Raw genomic sequence first — 21,895 nt, 5'->3', positions numbered from 1 at the left:
GTCATTTAAGTCATTTCACCTGTTTTCCAATCTGTACGAAAAAGAATTGGACTAGATAGTTTCTAATGTCCTGACAACTTTTCATTCTTTTCTTCTGTTTATAGTTAGAGTCACGTCAGTAGTAATTACTATTTAAACTGGTTTCAGTAAACATGATGCTACTTGTAAATTCATTCTTTTATACAAGACCATAAGATATAATTGCATTGTGTTCATTACTATCAGAATGTAAGTTTTAAGGCATTAGGGCCTATCTCACCCACTGCCACAGACAATAAAAAGTGGCAACAATGTCAGATTAACTTCTAGAAATGTTTAATTCAAGTACTAGAAAATTCAGCAATGAGTTTATTGTCCTTTCTGTTTGAGGAGGAAAAGGACTAATAGACCGTAGTATGTACTTGTGGTTGTGTGGGAACAGACAGACTTAGGGAAGCTTTGCTTTTTCTGACAACTTAGTGACAGAAAGTAGTATGGTAGATTTCATCATGACACCCACAGTGAGCAGTGGCAAGTTGCGTTCTTGTGGAAGTGGGTTAGGATCAGAACTATGGAAATGCAATATTTGTTCCTCATTCCTGTTCATTGTCTTTTTTTTTTGCTCTGTGATAGTATCGCCTCCTCCCCACCCTCCCCTTATTACAATCCTGATTATAACCTTCCCCACAAGGAGTCACTTCATTTCTCTTTCACTCAAGGTTTCTTCTTATAACTTATTTTGAATGGCATTGACTCTCTTCCCCTCGGACACATTGATGTTTTGTTGATGTTTGACCTCTATTTCATACATATATGCCTAGAAGAACAACATCAAAGTATCTACCACTTGACCATTTCCCTTTCACCTTACTTCTTCAGTAGTTTTTCTGAAAGCATCTCTCTTGTTCTCCTATTTCCATACCATGTCTATTTCATTTGTAATCTCATTAGGTAAAACCTATGTGTAATTCTGTTTTGTATATTGCCTTTTATATTATTAACACTCAGGAAAATAGCGTAAGAATTTCAGTCTGCAGTGCTGTCAGTCTGTCACCTTTCATGCACTACTTTAAAATTCCAAAAATGTAAATGAAGTAATTAACCTGATATGAAACAGTGACATATAATTGACTTTCTAAATTAGTGAACTACTGACTCTTTTTTATATCTTTGCCATTTTATAGGATTTCATATTGGCTAAATTTGGCTATGTAACAAAAGGTGTGATGTAACAAAAATTCTGCTTCCTACCATAATAAATACTGATGCTTATTAAACATCCTGTACTGTGCTGCCTAAGTGTATTTATTTTAGATTCTTACTGTTTGAATTATTTCATACTCATGAAACTAAGGCATTATTTAATGTTAGTGGAATATAGACCCCAAATCATTGACTCAACCAGTGGAATATCCTTGAAAGAAGTACTAATGAACAGACATATAAAGGAAAATGGAATTTGAAAAAATAACCCAGAGAATAATTCTCCTTCACTCACACATAAACCCTTCCTCAGTGTAAATTTTTCAGTGCCATCTTGCATTGGAGCTGTCATCAGATGTCTGAATGATAGGTTTCAGGGTTCTCCTCTTCCTGTTAGTAATCTGAAATGCTACTCCAGTATTTTCCATTACGGTGGATATTGATAGAGGACGCTTAGAGCATACTGACTGTTGTTTATGGTTCCCTAGTACATGAACTCAGAAGTGCTCTTTTACTACATGTAGTATTTGTACATGTTTTCTACCTGTGAATATACAGCCATAGCCATAGAGGTAAATAGCTACTTTCATTCCAACCCCATGTTTTCTTCCATGCAATGTATATGGTTTTGTGCAGTAAATACAATCTTTAAAAGTCCTATCTCAGTTGAACATATTTCAAACCATTTACTCCCACAGACTCTTATCATCTCAGAAATGTGAGATGTGCTTTCATAAGAAAAATTACTCCAACATATTGTCAGAATCATAAATTCTAAGGTAAAGGATTGTCCTACATTTTTTAGTCAGTACAGTGTACATTGAAACAGCCTTTATAACTAGTTAGTTGAATAGAAATTTCTTCCACCATCAGTATTCAGTTGGCTGTTTAAGCAGGCACACAAGCTCCAGGTATAGCATAAATTCCTAGATAGAATAGCCACCTGGAGATCCTTGTTCAAATATTTTGAAACAATGTAGGAAGCCTATGACTTACACTTATTACAGTGATGTCACTTTCCCATTTAAAAATGGGTGTCAACTTGTTCCCAATGTTTGGCAACTCTAATCACCCACAATTTTTAAAATTTTATCATTTTTAAAATTTTTATTGGCGTATAGTTGCTTTACAATGTTGTGTTAGTTTCTATTGTACAGCAAAGTGAATCAGCTATATGTATACATATATCCCCTCTATTATAGATTGCTTTCCTATTTAGGTCACCACAGAGCATTGAATAGAGTTCCCTGTGCTACACAGTAGGCTCTCATTAGTTATCTATTTTATAGGTAGTATCAATAGTGAAATCACAGCTGATGCTTTTATTTTTTATACAGCAGGCTCTTATTAGTTATCTTTTATACATATTAGTGTGTACATGTCAATCCCAATCTCCCAATTCATCACACCACCACCACCACCACCACCCGCTTTCCCCCCTTGGTGTCCATAGGTTCTCTACATCTGTGTCTCTATTTCTCTCTTGCAAACCGGTTCATCTGTACCACTTTTCTAGATTCCACATATATGTGTTAATATATGACTTTTTTTTCTCTTTCTGACTTACTTCACTCTGTATGACAGTCTCTAGGTCCATCCACATTTCTACAAATGACCCAATTTCGTTCCTTTTTATGGCTGAGTAATACTCCATTGTATATATGTACCACATCTTCTTTATCCATTCATCTGTCTGTGGGCATTTAGGTTGCTTCCATGACCTGGCTATTGTAAATAGTGCTGCAGTGAACATTGGGGTGCATGTATCTTTTTTTCTGGGGGGGGGTGCATGTGTCTTTTTGCATTATGGTTCTCTCAGGGTATATGCCCAGTAGTGGGTTTGCTGGGTCATATGGTAGTTTTATTTTTAGTTTTTTAAGGAACCTTCATATTATTCTCCATAGTGGCTGTATCAATTTACATTCCCACCAACAGTGCAAGAGGGTTCCCTTTTCTCCACACCCTCTCCAGCATTTGTTGTTTGTAGATTTTCTGATGATGCCCATTCTCACTTGTGTGAGGTGATACCTCATTGTAGTTTTGATTTGCATTTCTCTAATAATTAGTGATGTTGAACAGCTTTTCATGTGACTCTTGTCCATCTGTATGTCTTCTTTGGAGAAATGTCTATTTAAGTCTTCTGCCCACTTTTGGATTGGGTTGTTTGTTTTTTTAATATTGAGCTGCATGAAATGTTTATATATTTTGGAGATTGATCCTTTATCCATTGATTCATTTGCAGATATTTTCTCCCATTCTGAGGGATGTCTTTTGGTCTTGTTTATAGTTTCCTTTGATGTGCAAAAGCTTTTAAGTTTCATTAGGTTCCATTTGTTTATTTTTGCTTTTATTTCCATTACTCTAGGAGGTGGGTCAAAAAAAGATCTTGCTGTGATTTATGTCAAAGAGTGTTCTATGTATGTTTTCCTCTAAGAGTTTTATAGTGTCCAGTCTTCATTTAGGTGTTTAATCCATTTTGAGTTTATTTTTGTGTATGGTGTTAGGGAGTGTTCTAATTTCATTCTGTTACATGTAGCTATCCAGTTTTCCCAGCACCACTTATTAAAGAGCCTGTCTTTTCTCCACTCTATATCCTTGCCTCCTTTGTCATAGATTAGTTGACCATAGGTGTGTGGATTTATCTCTGGGCTTTCTATCCTGTTCCATTGATTTGTATTTCTGTTTTTGTGCCACTATCATATTGTCTTGATTACTGTAGCTTTGGTATGTAGTCTGAAGTCAGGGAGTCTGATTCCTTATAGTTTTCTGAGTACAAGTCTTTTACCTCCATAGGTAGGTTTATTCCTAGGTATTTTGTTGTTGTTGTTGCAGTGGTCAATGGGATTGTTTCCTTAATTTCTCCCTCTGATCTTTCATTGTTAGTGTGTAGGAATTCAAAAGATTTCTGTGCATTAATTTTTCTGTGCATTAATTTTGTATCCTGCAATTTTGTATCCAAATTCACTGATTAGCTCTAGTAGTTATTTTGTAGTATCTTTGTCTGGTTTTGGTATCAGGGTGATGGTGGTCTCATAGAATGAGTTTGGGAGTTTCCTTCCTCTGCAACTTTCTGGAAGAGTTTGAGAAAGATGGGTGTTAGCTCTTCTCTAAATGTTTGGTAGAATTCTCTTGTGAAGCCATCTGGTCCTGGACTTTTGTTTGTTGCAAGATTTTTAATCACAGTTTCAATTTCATTACTTGTGATTGGTCTGTTCATCTTTTCTATTTCTTCCTGGTTCAGTCTTGGAAGGTTATACCTTTCTAAGAATTTGTCCATTTCTTCCACGTTGTCCATTTTATTGGCACAGAGTTGCCTGTAGTAGTCTTTTATGATGCTTTGTATTTCTGTGGTGTCTTTTGTAACTTTTCCTTTTTCATTTCTATCTTTATTGATTTGAGTCCTCTCCCTCTTTTTCTTGATGAGTCTGCTAAAAGTTTATCAATTTTGTTTATCTTCTCAAAGAACCAGCTTTTAGTTTTATTGATCTTTGCTATTGTTTTCTTTGTTTCTACTTCATTTATTTCTGCTCTGATCTTTATGATTTCTTTCCTTCTACTAACTTTGGGTTTTGTTTGTTCTTCCTTCTCTAGTTGCTTTAGGTGTAAGGTTAGATTGTTTATTTGAGATTTTTCTTGTTTCTTGAGGTAGGATTGTATAGCTATAAACTTCTCTCTTAGAACTGCTTTTGCTGCATCCCATAGGTTTTAGATCATTGTGTTTTCATTGTCATTTGTCTCTAGGTATTTTCTGATTTCCTCTTTGATTTCTACAGTGATCTCTTGGTTATTTAGTAATGTATTGTTTAGCTTCCATGTGTTTGTGTTTTTTACATTTTTTCCCTGTAATTTATTTCTAATCTCATAGCCTTGTGGTCAGAAAAGATGCTTGATATGACTTCAATTTTCCTAAATTTACCAAGGTTTAATTTGTGACCCAAGATGTGATCTATCATGGAGAATGTTCCATGTGCACTTGAGAAGAAAGTGTACTCTGCTGTTTTCGGATGGAATGTCCTAAAAATATCAATTAAATCTATCTGGTCTATTGTGTCATTTAAAGCTTGTGTTTCCTCATTAATTTTCTGTCATGATGATCTGTCCATTGGTGTGAGTGAGGTGTTAAAGTCCCCCACGATTATTGTGTTACTGTCAATTTCCTCTTTTATAGCTGTTAGCATTTGTCTTATGCATTGAGGTGCTCCTATGTTGAGTGTATATATATATTTATAATTGTTATATCTTCTTCTTGGATTGATACCTTGATCATTATGTAGTATCCTTCCTTGTCCCTTATAACATTCTTTATTTTAAAGTCTATTTTATCTGATATGAGTATTGCTACTCCAGCTTTCTTTTGATTTCCATTTGCATGGAATATCTTTTTCCACCCCCTCACTTTCAGTCGGTATGTGTCCCTAGGTCTGAAGTAGGTCTCTTATAGACAGCATATATATGGTCTTGTTTTTATATCCATTCAGCCAGTCTGTGTCTTTTGGTTGGAGCATTTAATCCGTTCACATTTAAGTTAATTATTGATATTTATGTTGCTATTACCATTTTCTGAATTGTTTGGGGTTTGTTTTTGTAGGTCCTTTTCTTCCCTTGTGTTTTCCACTTAGAGAAGTTCCTTTAGCATTTGTTGTAGAGCTGGTTTGGTGGTGCTGAATTCTCTTAGCTTTTGCTTGTCTGTAAAGCTTTTGATTTCTTCATCGAATCTGAATGAGATCCTTGCTGGGTAGAGTAATCTTGGTTATAGGTTCTTCCCTTTCATCACTTTAAATATATTGTGCCATTCCCTTCTGGCTTGCAGAGTTTCTGCTGAGAAATCAGCTGTTAACCTTATGGGAGTTCCCTTGTATGTTATTTGTCATTTTTACCTCGTTGCTTTTAATAATTTCTCTTTGCCTTTAATTTTTGTCACTTTGATTACTATGTGTCTTGGCATGTTTCTCCTTGGGTTTATCCTGTCTGGGACTCTCTGTGCTTCCTGGACTTGGATGACTATTTCCTTTCCCATGTTAAGGAAGTTTTTGACTATAATCTCTTCAGATATTTTCTCGGATCCTTTCTCTCTCTCTCCTCCTTTTGGGACCCCTGTAATGCGAATGTTGGTGTGTTTAATGTTGTCCCAGAGGTCTCTTAGGCTGTCTTCATTTCTCTTCAATCTTTTTTCTTTATTCTGTTCTGTGGCAGTGAATTCCACCATTCTGTCTTCCAGGTTACTTATCCATTCTTCTGCCTCAGTTATTCTGCAATTGATTCCTTCTAATGTATTTTTCATTTCAGTTATTGTATCGTTCATCTCTGTTTCTTTGTTCTTTAATTCTTCTAGGTGTTTGTTCTTTAATTCTTCTAGGTCTTTGTTAAACATTTCTTGCATCTTCTTGATCTTTGCCTACATTCTTTTACCGAGGTCCTGGATCATCTTCACTATCATTATTCTGAATTCTTTTTCTGGAACATTGCCTAGCTCCACTTCATTTAATTGTTTTTCTGGAGTTTTATCTTGTTCCTTCATCTGGTACATAGTCCTCTGCCTTTTCGTTTTGTCTATCTTTCTGTGAATGTAGTTTCCATTCCACACACTGTAGGATTGTAGTTCTTCTTGCTTCTACTGTCTTGTAGCCTGAAGTCAAAGCTGATTTCTCAAGGCCTGTGCTTTCCTACGGAATCAATCTTGTTGTCTCATAGTTCAGAAATCCATTCAGTGGGCAGGGCATGGGGACTGCTGATGTGTCCATGGTGGCCAGGCTGAGGCTTCGTCTTCAGGAGGGAACTTCTGGGTGGGAACAGAGGGCACCTGAACCTTCAGACATGAGCTTGGGTGGAGTAGCAGGAGGTTTGGGAGCTGGAGCAGTCCATTCACCCTGAAATTCCTCCTTGGTCACAGCCTTTCCATCAGTGGCCTGCTCTTTCTTTTCTGTCTCTTCAGTGTCTCCGCAGAATGTCTAATAACCCACAGTTGATTAACACATTCTCTTTTAAAAACATTTTGGTGGTCTTACTTTACTATGTCAATGGCTTAATGCCTACACTAGAATCTAAAAGTAAGACACCCCCAACATATTGCAAATAAGACCAGTGCCACACCATTTCTACATAAACCTGAGACTACATTTGAAGAAATATGATCAAATGAAGATTAACCTGAATTTCTAGAGGCAAAAACTCAGAAATGTCTGAAGGTATAGTGTAAGTAAGATCTGGAAAAGAATCAAAATCACAAATGTCTTTAGTCCCCAAATGTATATAACTCATTGCTTATTTTCCTTTTATTATAGGGAATAAAGGCTGAGATCTGAAAAGTTAACATAACTACTTTTATGATGAAATCTTTCTGTCCATCCTCACCTTGCCTTTTTCCCTCCCAATACTACCAGGTGTGAATTTATCATAGCAGACATTAAGTAGTGATGACTGCATTCTTTATTTGAAGTTTGGAGTTATATTGTAACTCCATTCAGGTTCGAAATCACAAGTATACCTTGCTTTATCTGACATATACAATTCATTTGAAATTCAGAAAATCAAATTATTTCCCAGTAGGTTTATAGGATAACTTTTGCAATTTTTGATTTTAATTTCTCTATGCTTTTCAATGGTCAGTGCTCTGTGTCTTTTAATTTTGTGTTTTTCCCTTTATAATCTTTAGTTAGGGCATATTGCAAAATTTGATGAGATAGATAATACAGCATCAGAATGTGAGACCTAAAATGTAAGATAAATTTACTTGATCTCATAGATATTAGTTAAATCATAATGTAAATTTGAGTACACAAATACGACAATAGAGTACTAGACATATTGGAAGGATAATTTAGATTTTAATGGACAAGGCTAATGCTTAATTTTAATTCTGTCCTGTGGTGGCCATTGTGACATACTGCCTAGTAGCTCCTTCAGTAAAGGAGTTGTTGCCCCAAGTCCTGGGAGTGCTTTCAGCAGACAGCCTTCAGCTGTCAGCCCCTTGAGGGGTTTCCTTGGCTGCTGTGGGGATCCATATTCAAAGACAGAACAGTGTGGGAGATTAAGGGCTGAGCCATCTGGGCCCAACTTGGGATGACTCTGAAGGGTCATTCTAGGTCCAGAGCTCCTCTGGGGTTACGCAAGGTTGTCTGGGACCTGCATCTTACGTTGAATTCTCTGTGCCCATTCTTGCTTTGTTCCCCTCCTTTCCTCAGATGTTGATCCTAAGGGCACTTCTTTGTAACATCCTGCATGCTAAATTCCCTCTCAGAGTCTGTTCCCTGGGGAACGCAACCTATGGTCTGTTTCTAAATATGCCAAACCAGAAGTTGCTGTAACTTCCTAACCATTACTTTCCCTGATCTATTCCATTTTGTACATAGTGCCTCCGTTCATTCCACAAATAATTTTTGAGCACCTACTATGGGCCAGTCACTGTGTAGGGAAGGAGATGTGGTGTTGGCTGAACAAATATGATCCTCCCCTCTGGGAGCTTATATTTCGGTGGGGAAGAAAGATAGTGAACAAATCATTACCAGTGTAATAAGTATTTCACCTGGAAAAATGTAGGGTATTGTATACAGATAGCCATGGTATAAAGACACAGGATTTGGAATTAATAGGTTTAGCTGAGCCACATACTAAGTACGTGAACATGGCAAATCACTTTCTCTAAGCATCACTTTCCTCATCTATAAAACAGGTCCATAATCCCTCAACTTCCAATCTATTTTAAAAGAAATTGTTCTATCTAAAGAGATAGTCTATATATAAATACTCAGAATATTAAGGGTCTCTACAGAATTTATCTGAACCTGGCTTCCTTCCTAAATTGTGAATTCTTCCCAAAGGTCAAAAATCAACCTAATGGTAATAATGTATTACCTAGAACAGTTGATACATTAGAATATCACTCCCCCTGTTTATGCCAGGTAACAGAGTTTGCAGCCTTTAAAATATGTTGAAAACAATACCAATAACTGCAACCTGAATTTTTTATTAAAATATTGTTAAATTTGTAGAATAACTTTGAAAACTTTAATGAAATTTCAAATGCACCAACATCTTTGTGGAAATTCAACATAGAGGTTTTTTTCCCAGGTTTAGCGAGGTATAATTGACAATTAAATTTTGTGTATATTTAAGGTGTACAACCTGATGACCCTAGTATCTGTATACATTGTGAAATATTCAACCACAGCCAAGCCAATCAACATATCCATCACCTCACACCTAAGGTAAAGGCTTTTAAGAGAAATTTGTTAAATAACATGATCTCCTGCACTCAGTTATCTACTATGTATCTTTGTGGCAGGAAATTGTATCCCATTATCTTTCTTTTTCCCAGACCTAAAGAAAATGCTATGCTTTCAAACTTAAGTGTATTAACATTCTCCCAGCTGTGTAGGCCTGCCCCTGCCGAATCTATATATATATATATAGAGAGAGGTATAGAGAGAGGTATATATAGGTATATATATATATATATATATATATATATATATATATATATACACCAAAGTATTTATAGTATATACTAATTACTAAAGGCTCATAAGTGATTTTTAAACTTAGTATTGTGAACATGCTTAATACCTATTTGCATCAGAAACATTTCTTGGTATGTAGTACGTTTATAAAGTTTTTAAAAGTTTTCTCATTTTTCCATTTAAGACCGTGTATTGTCATCATTTAAACATCTCCTTTGCTAAGCCTGCCTTAGTGTTTTGGACTGGCAGTGTTTTTAGTCCTTACTTATACTTTTATGATATATCCACTTCATATATATTCATTGTAATTTTCAAATCTGTGTTTTATAATATCTTGCCAACTTATGGTCAGTCTTCTAACATTACATAATAAAGCATTTTAATCAAATAAGTCAACTTGATGAAGGCTTACACTGGCTTTTTAATCTGTGACCTCTTTTATTTTTTTTTTCTTACAATTAACTTGCTATTTTCTTGATTAATAAAGTAAGTTTCTCATACTGTGGCTTTTTTTCTCACATCATGTGTTTTTGTAAGGCACTGGTCTTCTTTCCCAACTCCCAGATTGTCAGTCACTTAATATTTGTTTTGTTTTGTTTTGTTTTGTTTTTTTCTTTTTCTTTTCAACCTACCTTCCACATGCTTTTTTGTTGTTGAAGGAGTCTGCACGTGGCAGCATGGTCTAGGCAGGAAAGGAAAAGGAAGTTATTACTGCTCTCTTCTGGCCGCCTGCAATAATAAATCATAACTTGCCATTCCCTAACTGGTGGCTGGAGACTTATCTTCATAAATGCATGTGACCCAAGAAGTTTCAGTTTACATACCCTATCCCTTGGGGTTCTTGCCTGTAGAGCCTTTTCCTTCCTGAAATTAGACAAAGGTTGTAAGAATTGAAGCTAGGGCTTCAAAGCACAGGAAAAGAGAATGTTGTCTTATCCTGTTGTTACAGTGGAGCTCCAGCTGGCCATGTTTACCTACCCAGGGTGTGAGGCTGCATGTCCATCTGTGAGGAGCTGCACAGTGCTGAGGCTTGCCCTTAAGTTTGGAACCTAGGAACTTTGGGAAATATTTCTTGTATGTTTTCCTACATGGTTACTTTTTTACTGACAACTCTCTAGGTTTATGTATATCCTTAAATTGCTAAGCATTGAGCACAAAGATTTACTCATTTGCTAGAGTGACATTTAACTTCTGTATTATACATTCAGTGACCATATAATTTACTCTCCAAACCAAAACACTTTTAACTGTGAAAGGGGACATTATTAATCACTATACCAGGTCAACAAGCATAAACCAGGACTGTCCTGGACTATCTGGAATGTGTGGTTATCCTGTTTATAACTAATTATTTCCTTTGAAAACATTTAAGCAAGCCCAAATCACTTTACATAATGGAGAAATTTGGGGTGGAGGTGGGTGTAGTAACTGTATGACACTTCTTAACTGCTACCCTATCAGCACAACTGTTGATGTCACTGAAGAGTACATAGATAACCATATCTAAAAGGAAGGATACATGTTAGAAATTAAAAACGAATGTCAAGGTAATAATAATAGTAGCTGACAGTATTGATTGCTTCCATGCCTTATTTATCCTTCAGCCACCCTATGAAGTGACTCCCACTTTTGTTATTCTTATAATTAGTTTTGATTAATAATAAATTTGTTATTATTCCCATTTTTGTATTCCTATAATGATTAACCAAAAATAAAAATGTAAGGACATCTTATTCCAAAGCCTATGTGTCTTTTAACTACAACACTATACTGCCTTCCTCTGGACATACTTCATATCTCTGTGATTACCTTTTTAAAAATATAGTCAGCTACACTCCCTTTTATGCAAAAGACAGTGGTAAAGAGACTCTCTCTCTGCCAGCTTGGCACTGCTGAGCCATGGCTCTGTGCTTTGTAGCCTGCCCAGTAATTCTGAAAGGGTTTGCTGGTGCCCAGAAAGTGAGGTTGCCACAGTATGGCTTCAACAATTGTTTTATCATGGTGCTATTACTGGTCTAGTATTCTGATTACAGGATTTTAAACAGACGCAATAATCGGCTCTTTCTACTCCTCAGACAGGTGATTTTAGAATTATTGAACCACATACTCTAAGGAAAAAGCAGCCCTTCATAATTTTTTTTCCTTTATGGATCTATGACCCTTTAAAAAATAATACTGTCATTAAATGCATTCTAAATTAAGCTTCTGTTACCTTCTACATTGAGAAAGGAGAATGCACTAGTTTACACATAAGGCGTAGTTTGCATTGTATGTTTTTGTGGGATCCTCTACTATAATTGTGTACCGTGTGTCAGGTGCTCTGCAAGTTGCTTTATGTTTAGTTCATGTCATCTCACAATAACTCTATGACTTAGTTTATTTATTATCTCCCTTTTACATGTGATGAAATAGAGACACTGAAAAAGTTGAAATAATTCGCTCAAGGTGTTACTACCAGAAGTGGCAGAGCAGGGATTTGAACCCAGGGAATCTGACTCTGATGTCCTTGAGTCTAACCACCGCACTCCTTATGAAGAGTGCTTACTTGAAAGCTTCTACTTTTGAAGGAGGGGAAAAAAAAAAAGTGAATGCAGATGAGAAGTGTGAACTGTAACATGTGAGAGCTGAGTGTCATACTTGTCTGAATTTCCGGCTGGGCAGTTTAGTCTTCATATTTCATCTACCAAAGTGTGTACGTATTTCATTATAATCACTAGAGGTGCTTCAAGAGCCTTGGGTGACAGAACCAAAGTTTTAATGTTGCAGCAATGATATTTGTTCTGTGGGTAGTATGCTATTGGGATCGACTTGTACAAAAGAATCTTCAGGAAGACATTAACAGAAAAGACTCTACCAAACCCATTGTCAGCTGATTAGTCATCTTGGCCCAGGGCACATTTTTAACCTGGTAGGCCTGATAGCACAGAGGACAGTGCACCACTTGGTAGGGGACATACAGGGAGAACTGTAAAACGATGGGAGAGGCTTGTGGTAAAATACCAGAGTTTGTCGAACCACATAAAGACTTCACTCAAGTAGAAGCACTGAGTGTAATTATAATCTGCATAACGAAAATGTGAAAAGGTATCAGCTTTTCATACTTTCCAAACTTGGGAACAACTTAATCTGAAATCTAACTTGAGAAGCTCTAGAGGGAGCTAATCTATTTATATACATATGCATTTTTTTAAAGGCATCTCAAATCTCAGCCGTGCTATTAACCAGACTGAGGATTCATTCATGCTCATACAGTAGTAATGATCTTCAAATTTATAAACATACAGTAGTGTCAGATCTTCATCTGAAGGAAACATGGGTTATTTGATTTTCTTTGAAAATATTCTTTCCTGTACAAGTGATTCACATGCTGTAACCCTCACAGTACATATGTGTAACACATGTCAGAATTTAAAAGGAAAGTAATGGCTTTTGCTGATGAAAGACTTTTAAAATATTTCCCTCAAAAACGTGTTTAAAATATATATGCAAATATAAATATGGGTCTACACGCACATATATACATCCCTACCCCTAAGCCACACTGGCTCTTTCGGGAGGTCCCCTCGGACTTTAAAATATAAGACATATTTATTCTGAGTGCTGTGGCTGCTGGGTCACAAATATGGGAAAATAAAATTATCTACTTCTTCTTTTAGGTTAGGGCGAAGACAACCCAGTTTAGGATTCACTTCTTTTTCAAGTTCGGAGTATTGAATCTAGTATTAGGTTGGATTTATAACTTCCAGAATCCAAGGCCCTGGAGTAGAGACACGAAACTACCCCCACAGATTTCATGGTAGAGCATCCCTATAACATCAACATTTCCCTGCCTTCAATAGCTTATCTTCGGGCTTCCCTGGTGGCGCAGTGGTTGAGAATCCGCCTGCCGATGCAGGGGACGTGGGTTCGTGCCCCGGTCTGGGAAAATCCCACATGCCGTGGAGCCGCTGGGCCCGTGAGCCATGGCCGCTGAGCCTGCGTGTCCGGAGCCTGTGCTCCGCAACGGGAGAGGCCACAACAGTGAGAGGCTCGCGTACCACAAAAAAAAAAAAAAAAAAAAAAAAAAAGCTTATCTTCTAAGCTAAGACAAGCGGACAGCAAATTTTTCATTTGATTTAGTGGAAGTAAAAAGTCTTTATGTTTTCCTTTGCTAAAAGTAGCTCACGGTAGAGTTCTGGAAGAAATGAAACCCACAGAAAAGTTAAACAGTTTGTAGGTACAAAAAGGGAATTAAGGAACTTTTAGGGTGACATGAAGTATTTGAATTGGGCCAGGTACTTATGAAGATAGTAAGCAGGTGCATCATTTGAGGGCATTGGAGAAAGCACGGTGAGGGAGGTTAGGTGGACAGAAAAGACCTACCTGATTTCTGGGGAGAGATGGTAGCAGCTCTGTGGAAGGACCATAACCATGGAGGAGAGCAAAGGTAGCTGCCACTGACTCTGGCCCTCTCATTCCACCCTTCTGGTCCTCTGGTCTCCATCTCGCCAAATACTTACACTCAGATAAGCTGTCTTATCTTGTTATAGTTACTTAATGTTTAAAATCTTACTCTTACTCTGGAAGAAAAAAAAGAATAGGTATTTTTTTTCTCTCAATTTCAACCCCATCAAAAATTTTAATAATGTTTTAACTATTCAAAGTACTTGATATTTATTGGGTTAATTTTGTCAGACTGGGAGCATGCAGTACAATGAAGGAAAGAGCAGATTAATTGTGTATAAGCTAAGGTGAAAAGACATTATAACAAAAATGGAATAGGTGAACAGAATTAGGAAGGGAAAACAAAAATATCAGGTGACACCATCAAATATTTGTATTAATTCTCAAATCCTCAATATGATTTATAGAAATATTTAACTTTCCCTGTTATCCTATACATCATTTATTATAGAACTGTAGTAATAATTTTTAATGCTGTTGATAGTATGATTTTGCTCATGACTGATTTCTCTTAGCATGATTTTCAGAATTTCAGCATTCTTTACTGATTTGGATTTGGATATTTTTAACCATTCTTTTAAATGTCCAAGTCAATGAAATATTGTATATATGAAAACGGAATTAATCAAATGAGTTTATTTATATAAGAGTGTAATAATATATTACTGAGAAATAGACGCCAAGTGATACAAATGAAAGAACACAAGACATAAAGTCATGGTCAAGTCAGAGCTGTGTCACTTTACATGGCCACAGATATAGAGTCATATCTGTGTGGCCTTTTACCAGTTTCAGAGCTTCAGTTTCCTCCTCTGAAATGGGGAAAATGATACAAGATTTATATACATTTCAATATTATTTCAGAGTGAAGTGAGATCGACTATGTATTCATTTTGAAATGTATGAAGTGCTACTCAGATAGAAACAAATATTATACACACAAAGAAAAACAAACAATTTTAATTATAATTTTACCATACATTAATTAAGCCATGAAACTTTAGGATGTTGATGTCTGGGTTTTCAAAAATTTTTTTTCACTTTTATTCAACTCAATACCATACTGCCATACTGAAGACATTTTAACAAAAAAAATAATGCCATCTTTCGTTTTTGAAAGATTGGTATTGAGATCACAAGCTCTTACCAGTTTTAGAAATTAAGATCCCTCTAAGAATCTAATGAAAGCTAAGCATCCTCTCCCAGAAAAATATTCATATCACATACAGACAGAATTTTGCAAAGAATTTCAAAGGTGTTCATATCCGTGGATCCTAATAAAAACCACATCTCCACCTTAGATTGATATATAGTAAGACTTCGGTCATATGGCTTCTTTCCTTTCAGATTTCTGGGTTTTCCAGACTATCACGGTCTTCTACTGTGGACTTTTAAAGAAGTTGTTTTCCTGCCCAGCTGTGCCTCCACCCATTCCTTGCTTTAGCTGTGTTCCATCTAAGGTCTGTCTCTTAAACAGTCTTGATTCCTCTGTTCAGTCTACCCCCTGACTGCCATTCTCCAGCATTTTTCATCAGTGCTCATTCCTAGTGGAAGCAGTAAGGGAGAGAATGAGAGCTAGGAACCACACCAACAGATGCAAGGACCAGAGGCTTTGGACGGAAATGGCAGTTGCCAGTAGTTCCAGTACTACCAGTTGCAGCAAGGCCAAACAGGAAAATAGTCTGAAAAACTAAAATGTTAAGACTTTCACCAATTTAAAATTCTACTAATCCTAAACAGTCAAATATTTGAAATTTTTTGTTACTGGGTTCATTTGTAAACAGCTCTTAACTGAGATCCTCTGGAATTTGACCATCCCCCCTCCTCTAGTAATATAATATGAAAGTGCTTTTTAAACTGTAAAGAACTATAACAATGTAAGGGAGTATCATGCTGGATTATTAATGTGGTTTGATGTGATGTGAAGAAAAGTTACAGATCATCACCATCCATTGTGTGAAATGTCAGCCAGATGAACAAACAGACCAAAGTTTTTTCGCTCTAGTAGTCAGTCTATCAACTGTATATTTTTCCAGGTTTGTAGAATTTTAATCCCCAGATTTTCTACTTTTGCACTAAATCCTCAGCCTTGTCAACTCTTAATTTTATATCATTTCACAAATGGTCCTCAATATCTAGTGCCTTCAGACACTACCACCTTAAATTTAAGTCAGCATGTGTCAACAACAACCAAAACAAAATTAAGCACAAATATTTTTAAATGCAGACATATTCTTAGACTATCAGAAGAATGTGATGTTCTTATTTAGTAACTTCAACAACAATCTTTCTAGATCTCTAAGTGTTCCTGTTTAGAAAATAAGAATAAGGACATATAAGTTCTTCATGAGCCAGGTGGATTCACTGTTGTGGAATTTGGGAGTTTATTATTCCAATGTCAGTTTAAATTTCTATATTCTAGTGCCATTGTAATCCAATGAGAATCTATTTTTAAAATAAAATCTAGAAGCAGGTAGTAAACTGCTTAATAGTGAATGTGAAGTATCGAATTAGAGTATTATTTTATGCTTTTAAAAATATTATTGGTACTGCCAGGTGAATTTTTGCAATAATATTATGATGTTCATAACCAACATTGATTTTAAGATTTGCACATTACATAATCAGAAACCACAAGGCACAAAGATTTAAGGTGCAGAAAGGCTGCTTAGGCAGCATTAACAGTGAATTAGATTCCCATTAGGTACTATTTAGTGAAAGGGGATGTGCATATGCAGTGTTTAAAGAAATTTAGGAGAGAGACATTTTTAATTCAGAATGCCAACAGGCATCATTTGGTATTAGAAGTGTGACTTGCATTGTTTTCTGTGTGAGCTTTCATCACCATTCAGAATTCTCCCTTTTTTTAATGCAGTAATGTATTTTTGATAGACAATAAATTAATAGTAAATGATAGAGAAATTGCTCTTTTTAGAGGGAGAAAAGACATTTGATGCAAAGAAAGAGTGAAGGCATGGCTATAAAATTCAAGGCTACTAGATAGTGTATTGTAACTAATTTTTTTATTAAGCTTTCTTATATTTGTTGTGTCAAATCAGTTACTAGTGTTAGTAGTTAGAATGTTTATGATTCTTTTAATCTAGAACTATTATTTCTGTTTCTTTATTTTGCAGACCACTGATGAATTCTTCCATTTCTTCAAGCCAAGTGGCTCTTTTTTTAAGTTTTAGAACGATTTAATTTTATAGAAATAACATCCTATAGAAACAAGTCAAAATGTAATCATTGTTCAGCATAAAAGAAAGCAAAATGACATCAATAATCTTTGAAGACAAAGATCTTTGTGATCATTTAAAACACCAAGGAATTACAAGGCCATGGTGAAGAGTAGGCTAGTTAAATTGGAAAAGTCAAAGACATCTTTCTTTACTGATGTGCCATCTACTTAAAATTAGCATAAGTTAGTCCTAAGTAGCTAACAGTGAACCCCTGGTACAACTCCCTGAAGCACTGAAATAGGATGTGGTGGAAGAAACTTATAAAAGAAGCCCTCAGGGATTCCTCCGTTTTTCCCCTGTGATGCCTTTAATCCTTGAATTGTCAAACCACGTGGAAAATAATAGAGTTGCGCAGTTCTAAGACTTAAGTGGTATTGTCTTTTGAAAAGAAAATATTAGGTCTTTTCACACCTCTGGACAAGAATAAGGCATGTGTTCAGTGTAGAAAAGAGTAAATTTGAACAAGAGATGCATATTGCTTTTTCATTTTTAATATAATATTATTGTTATCTATGACTAAGCAGATTGCACCCAGTAGGGAAAAAAATTGTGGCCAATATTTTATTTTCCTTTTTAAAAACAGATGATTCAACGAGAAGCAGATGTGAAAAGTAAGGTGACTGCTGTGGCGTTGACAGACTCTGTTCACAATGTGTGGCATCAAGAAGCTGGCAAAACGATTCGAGAATGGATGAGAGAGGTGAGATGATTTTTTTCAGTGCTGAGATGAATGAGTGTGAGCCTTTATATCTTGAGCAGCCCCACTAACTTATATCACCTCCCACCGCCAAACTCCCTTTCTGGAGGCAGAAAGAGGGAATAGAGAAAACTAGACATGGTTGAAATAATAATAGGAAACCCTTCTGAAGAAAGACTACTTTTTTGAAAGCCCTCCTCCCCTTTTTCTTTTCCTTTTTTCTTTTTTTGGCTTTCTATAGAATATCTCCTTTTTCTTTTTCTTTTTTTTTTTTTGGCTTTCTATAGAATATATGTATGCATACAGTATATAGCAGGAACTTTGGCTGAATAAGGTCATGATCTGTTAGGAGGTTATTATTCCCTGATTTTTAATTTTGGTATTTAGCATTGGTACTGCTTAATTACAAGAAACAAGCCCAATATACACTGTCTCATTCTTTTCTTCAGAAGTGATCAATATGTGCCCCTCTTAAATGGATGGCTCACTGCTGCCAGTAGGGGGAGAAGAAGTGAAAAGCTGAAATAGTGTTTTGCAGACCCTTGAGCTAGGAGAAACCCAGAGGCTGGTCATGGTCTAGCCTCAAGCTAAGAAAGCTTTTTCACACTTCCTAAGGGCTTGTGAACCTGAGAATTTACAAGGACTCATTGAACATGCTCCCATTTTTCAAATAACTTTCAGCTCATTATTTCCTTGATTCTTATTACAGATATATAGCTGAATTTTTTTTTTACTTATATTCACTCTCTTGATAATTATAAGCATTTGACATTAACCACGCCATGCTTTAGCAATTGTTTAATCAAATCAATACTTATATTTATATATATGAATGGGCTGGTTGACCTTCCTGATTTTCTTCCAGTTTTTTTTTTTTTTTTTTTTTATAGAATACCCAGGTATTTATTCAGCTGACCTCTCACCATAGGTACAGTAACTTCTGCTAGTCCTCATGGTGCACCATAAGGACCAGAGAGTTAATGTTTGAAAAGAGTTTTGAATAAACAGAAGGACTAGGCTATGTAATCCCATAGTGGTGTTGTCATATCACCAATCTGTTTTCACTGTTGTTATTCTCCATTAGAAAAAGTATTTTCGTCATGCAGAAGTCCAAAATATTTTTACTCCACTCCTCATAATAAACATATAAAGGTGGGGTTTTTTTAATCTATTCTAACACCCAGGTGTTTTCTGACCACATTGCTTTTCTCCTTTCACAATTTAGCTACATCCTTAATTTTCATTTCCAAGGACCTAAATTCTTCCAAGAGAAATTTTGTATATTTTATGACTATACTTTCTTATGCAGTTTATCGGTCCAAATGGATACATAAACAGCTCCCAGTATTATGTAACTAGTAAGGTTTATAAATGATCTGTTGGTACCTTTTCCCCCACACACAGTCAATATAGAATTTAGGGCTTATCCCAAACAAGAAGCATCCCTGTTTATCATTTTTTTAAATTGCAAGTTCTTTATGCCTCATTCCAGGTGACAAATATAACAGAATTTATTTAGATTTACTTTTAAGTATTTCTAAGATTGGATTAGGCATCCCCTAAAAATCAGCATATATTAATCTGTGCTTTTTTTTTTTTTTTTTTTTTGAGGTACGCGGGCCTCTCACTGTTGTGGCCTCTCCCGTTGCGGAGCACAGGCTCCAGATGCGCAGGCTCAGTGGCCATGGCTCACGGGCCCAGCCGCTCCGCGGCATGTGGGATCCTCCCGGACCGGGGCACGAACCCACGTCCCCCGCATCGGCAGGCGGACTCTCAACCACTGCACCACCAGGAAAGCCCTGTGCAGTTTTTCATCTGACTGAAATAGGCAGTAATTGAATTTATCTTAATTTAGTCAAAGCTGTCAATAATATTTTTGCAGACATAGCTTTTATAAAATTTTTGAAAATTTGATAAATGACCTAGTTCTTTCAATTCCCTCGATTATGCCTTAGGCATAAAAAAGCATGAAGAGTTTTGTGTTATGACGTACCAAAATTCAAACCCCAGGTCAATCACTTACCTAGCTGTGTAGTCCTGGGCAAGTTTTTTAATATCTTTGAGAATCAACTTTCTCATCTATAAAATATAATACCTATCTTGTAAACATGGTTGGGAAAAAATACATGTAAGGAAACAGCACAGTTGTTGGCACTTTAAAGAAGTTCAGTAAATCACAGCTATATTTTTTCATTATTTTCACCCCAAATAATGTAAGATAGATAAACACTGTTCTCCTTTTGTTTCATGAATGATTTGCATATTCAAACTATCTTACAAAAGAGAAGTAATTCAGAACAAGGAGTTAGGAGAACTGAGTATTAATAATGATGCTGGCTTAGTTGCTCACTAGGTAAAACAGTAATTAAGGAGCTAGCATGAACTACCTGGGTCTACCAGGTACTCTGCCAAGGCTTACTTACTGTCTTGAGAAAGCCACTCTGCCTTTCTGGGCCTGTTTCATAATTGTGAACTAGACATAATAATTCCGATTTCTCTATTTCATGAATTATTGTGAGAATCAAAGGTGATAACCAAGAGGAAAACCCCTTGAAAACCAAATGGTACTACATAAAGTATATTATTGTAGAAAACACTATAAGATTCCAGAGATAAAAATGATTAGATCATTGTTGATGGGGCTTTGAAATCATCCCTGCTCAGAGCTCTCCACTGAAACAAGAGCAAAAAGAGGGACTATAGAAGTCTCTTTCAGATACTCTTACAGGAACTCACCTAAATGTGTGATCCCCTAGTGGAGAATTCATTGTGGTTTAGCAAGGTTAGAGTCCAGGATTTCCCAACACTCAGGATGAAACAGCGTCCCCTCTTCTTTCTCCTTTTCAGTCCCTGTGCACTCTGCAAGACTCTGAAATACTGAAGAGCAAGCAAGCCTGGATTCAGCGATTAGAAAGGGCAGTTGTCTTGAGCACAGGTGTTGGGAGAAGCCGTGGCAGGGCAACCTTTGTGCCCTCCACCGCCCACTGCCCTACCACCTCTGACTCCAGCTCCATTTAAAGTCAGCTCAGGGCTTCCCTGGTGGCGCAGTGGTTGAGAGTCCACCTGCCGGTGCAGGGGACGTGGGTTCGTGCCCCGGTCCGGGAAGATTCCACATGTCGCAGAGCGACTGGGCCCGTGAGTCATGGCCACTGAGCCTGTGCGTCTGGAGCCTGTGCTCCGCAACGGGAGATATCCCCTCCAAGAAAAACACCTCAGCTGAACCGGCATGTTATCCATAAAAATACCAGTCTGGTTGTAGATGAAGCCTCAGTGCTTTTGGCCTCTTGATGATTGGCTCCATTATTTCACGAAACACTGCTTTAAAATGTGGAAGTTAAGATAATGGTACAAATTGCCTAGTCATTCTTCTACTACAAATTAGTAAAGCTGTTTGTTGTTTTACAAACATGCTTAAATTAATATGGTAAAGTTGCTGATGTTAAGTATTCATTTACTATAGAAAGCTGATTTTTTTAAATTCTTCTAATTAGCACAGTGAAAGAAGGTTAAGTACTGTATTCTTGTATTAATTGTATAACTTTAAAATAACAATTTCTTTTAAAGAAAGAAGGTCAAAGAGGGCTACTTATAGCAATGATTCCAAGCAAAATCTACTCCCAACCAAAAGACCAAGCATACATACTAAGCCAGCCTCAAGAGAAGAGGTAGAAAGTAACCAAAGGCAGCTCCTGAAAGGAACTTCTTACCTCAGGCTCCAGGCCTGTAAAGTCTGAGTGCACAAGGATGAACCCACTTAGCATAAGAAGGACATTATGCTAAGTGAAATTAGCTAGACACAGAAGGAATAATACTACACAATCTCACTTATATGTGGAATCTTAGAAAGTCGAGTACACAGAAGCAGAGAGTAGGATCGT

At 36.5% G+C, this 21,895-nt stretch overlaps 1 protein-coding gene across 14 annotated transcripts in view; it reads left to right on the top strand.

Moving 5' to 3' along the window:
• The window catches only part of ARB2A (ARB2 cotranscriptional regulator A), a 428,393-nt gene that overhangs the window by 263,483 nt on the left and 143,015 nt on the right, over positions 1 to 21,895 (top strand). For all 14 annotated transcript variants that reach the window (XM_067031341.1, XM_059061464.2, XM_059061459.2 and 11 more), the window contains one exon: positions 17,904 to 18,020. In XM_067031341.1, the coding sequence (XP_066887442.1) occupies positions 17,904 to 18,020 (117 nt within the window). The remainder of the gene's footprint in view (positions 1 to 17,903; positions 18,021 to 21,895) is intronic.

This window comes from Kogia breviceps, chromosome 4, assembly GCF_026419965.1.
Source record: "Kogia breviceps isolate mKogBre1 chromosome 4, mKogBre1 haplotype 1, whole genome shotgun sequence".
In the NCBI taxonomy this organism is placed as follows: domain Eukaryota; kingdom Metazoa; phylum Chordata; class Mammalia; order Artiodactyla; family Physeteridae; genus Kogia; species Kogia breviceps.
Note: the sequence above shows the minus strand (reverse complement) of the source record. Positions and strands in the feature narration are given on the sequence as shown.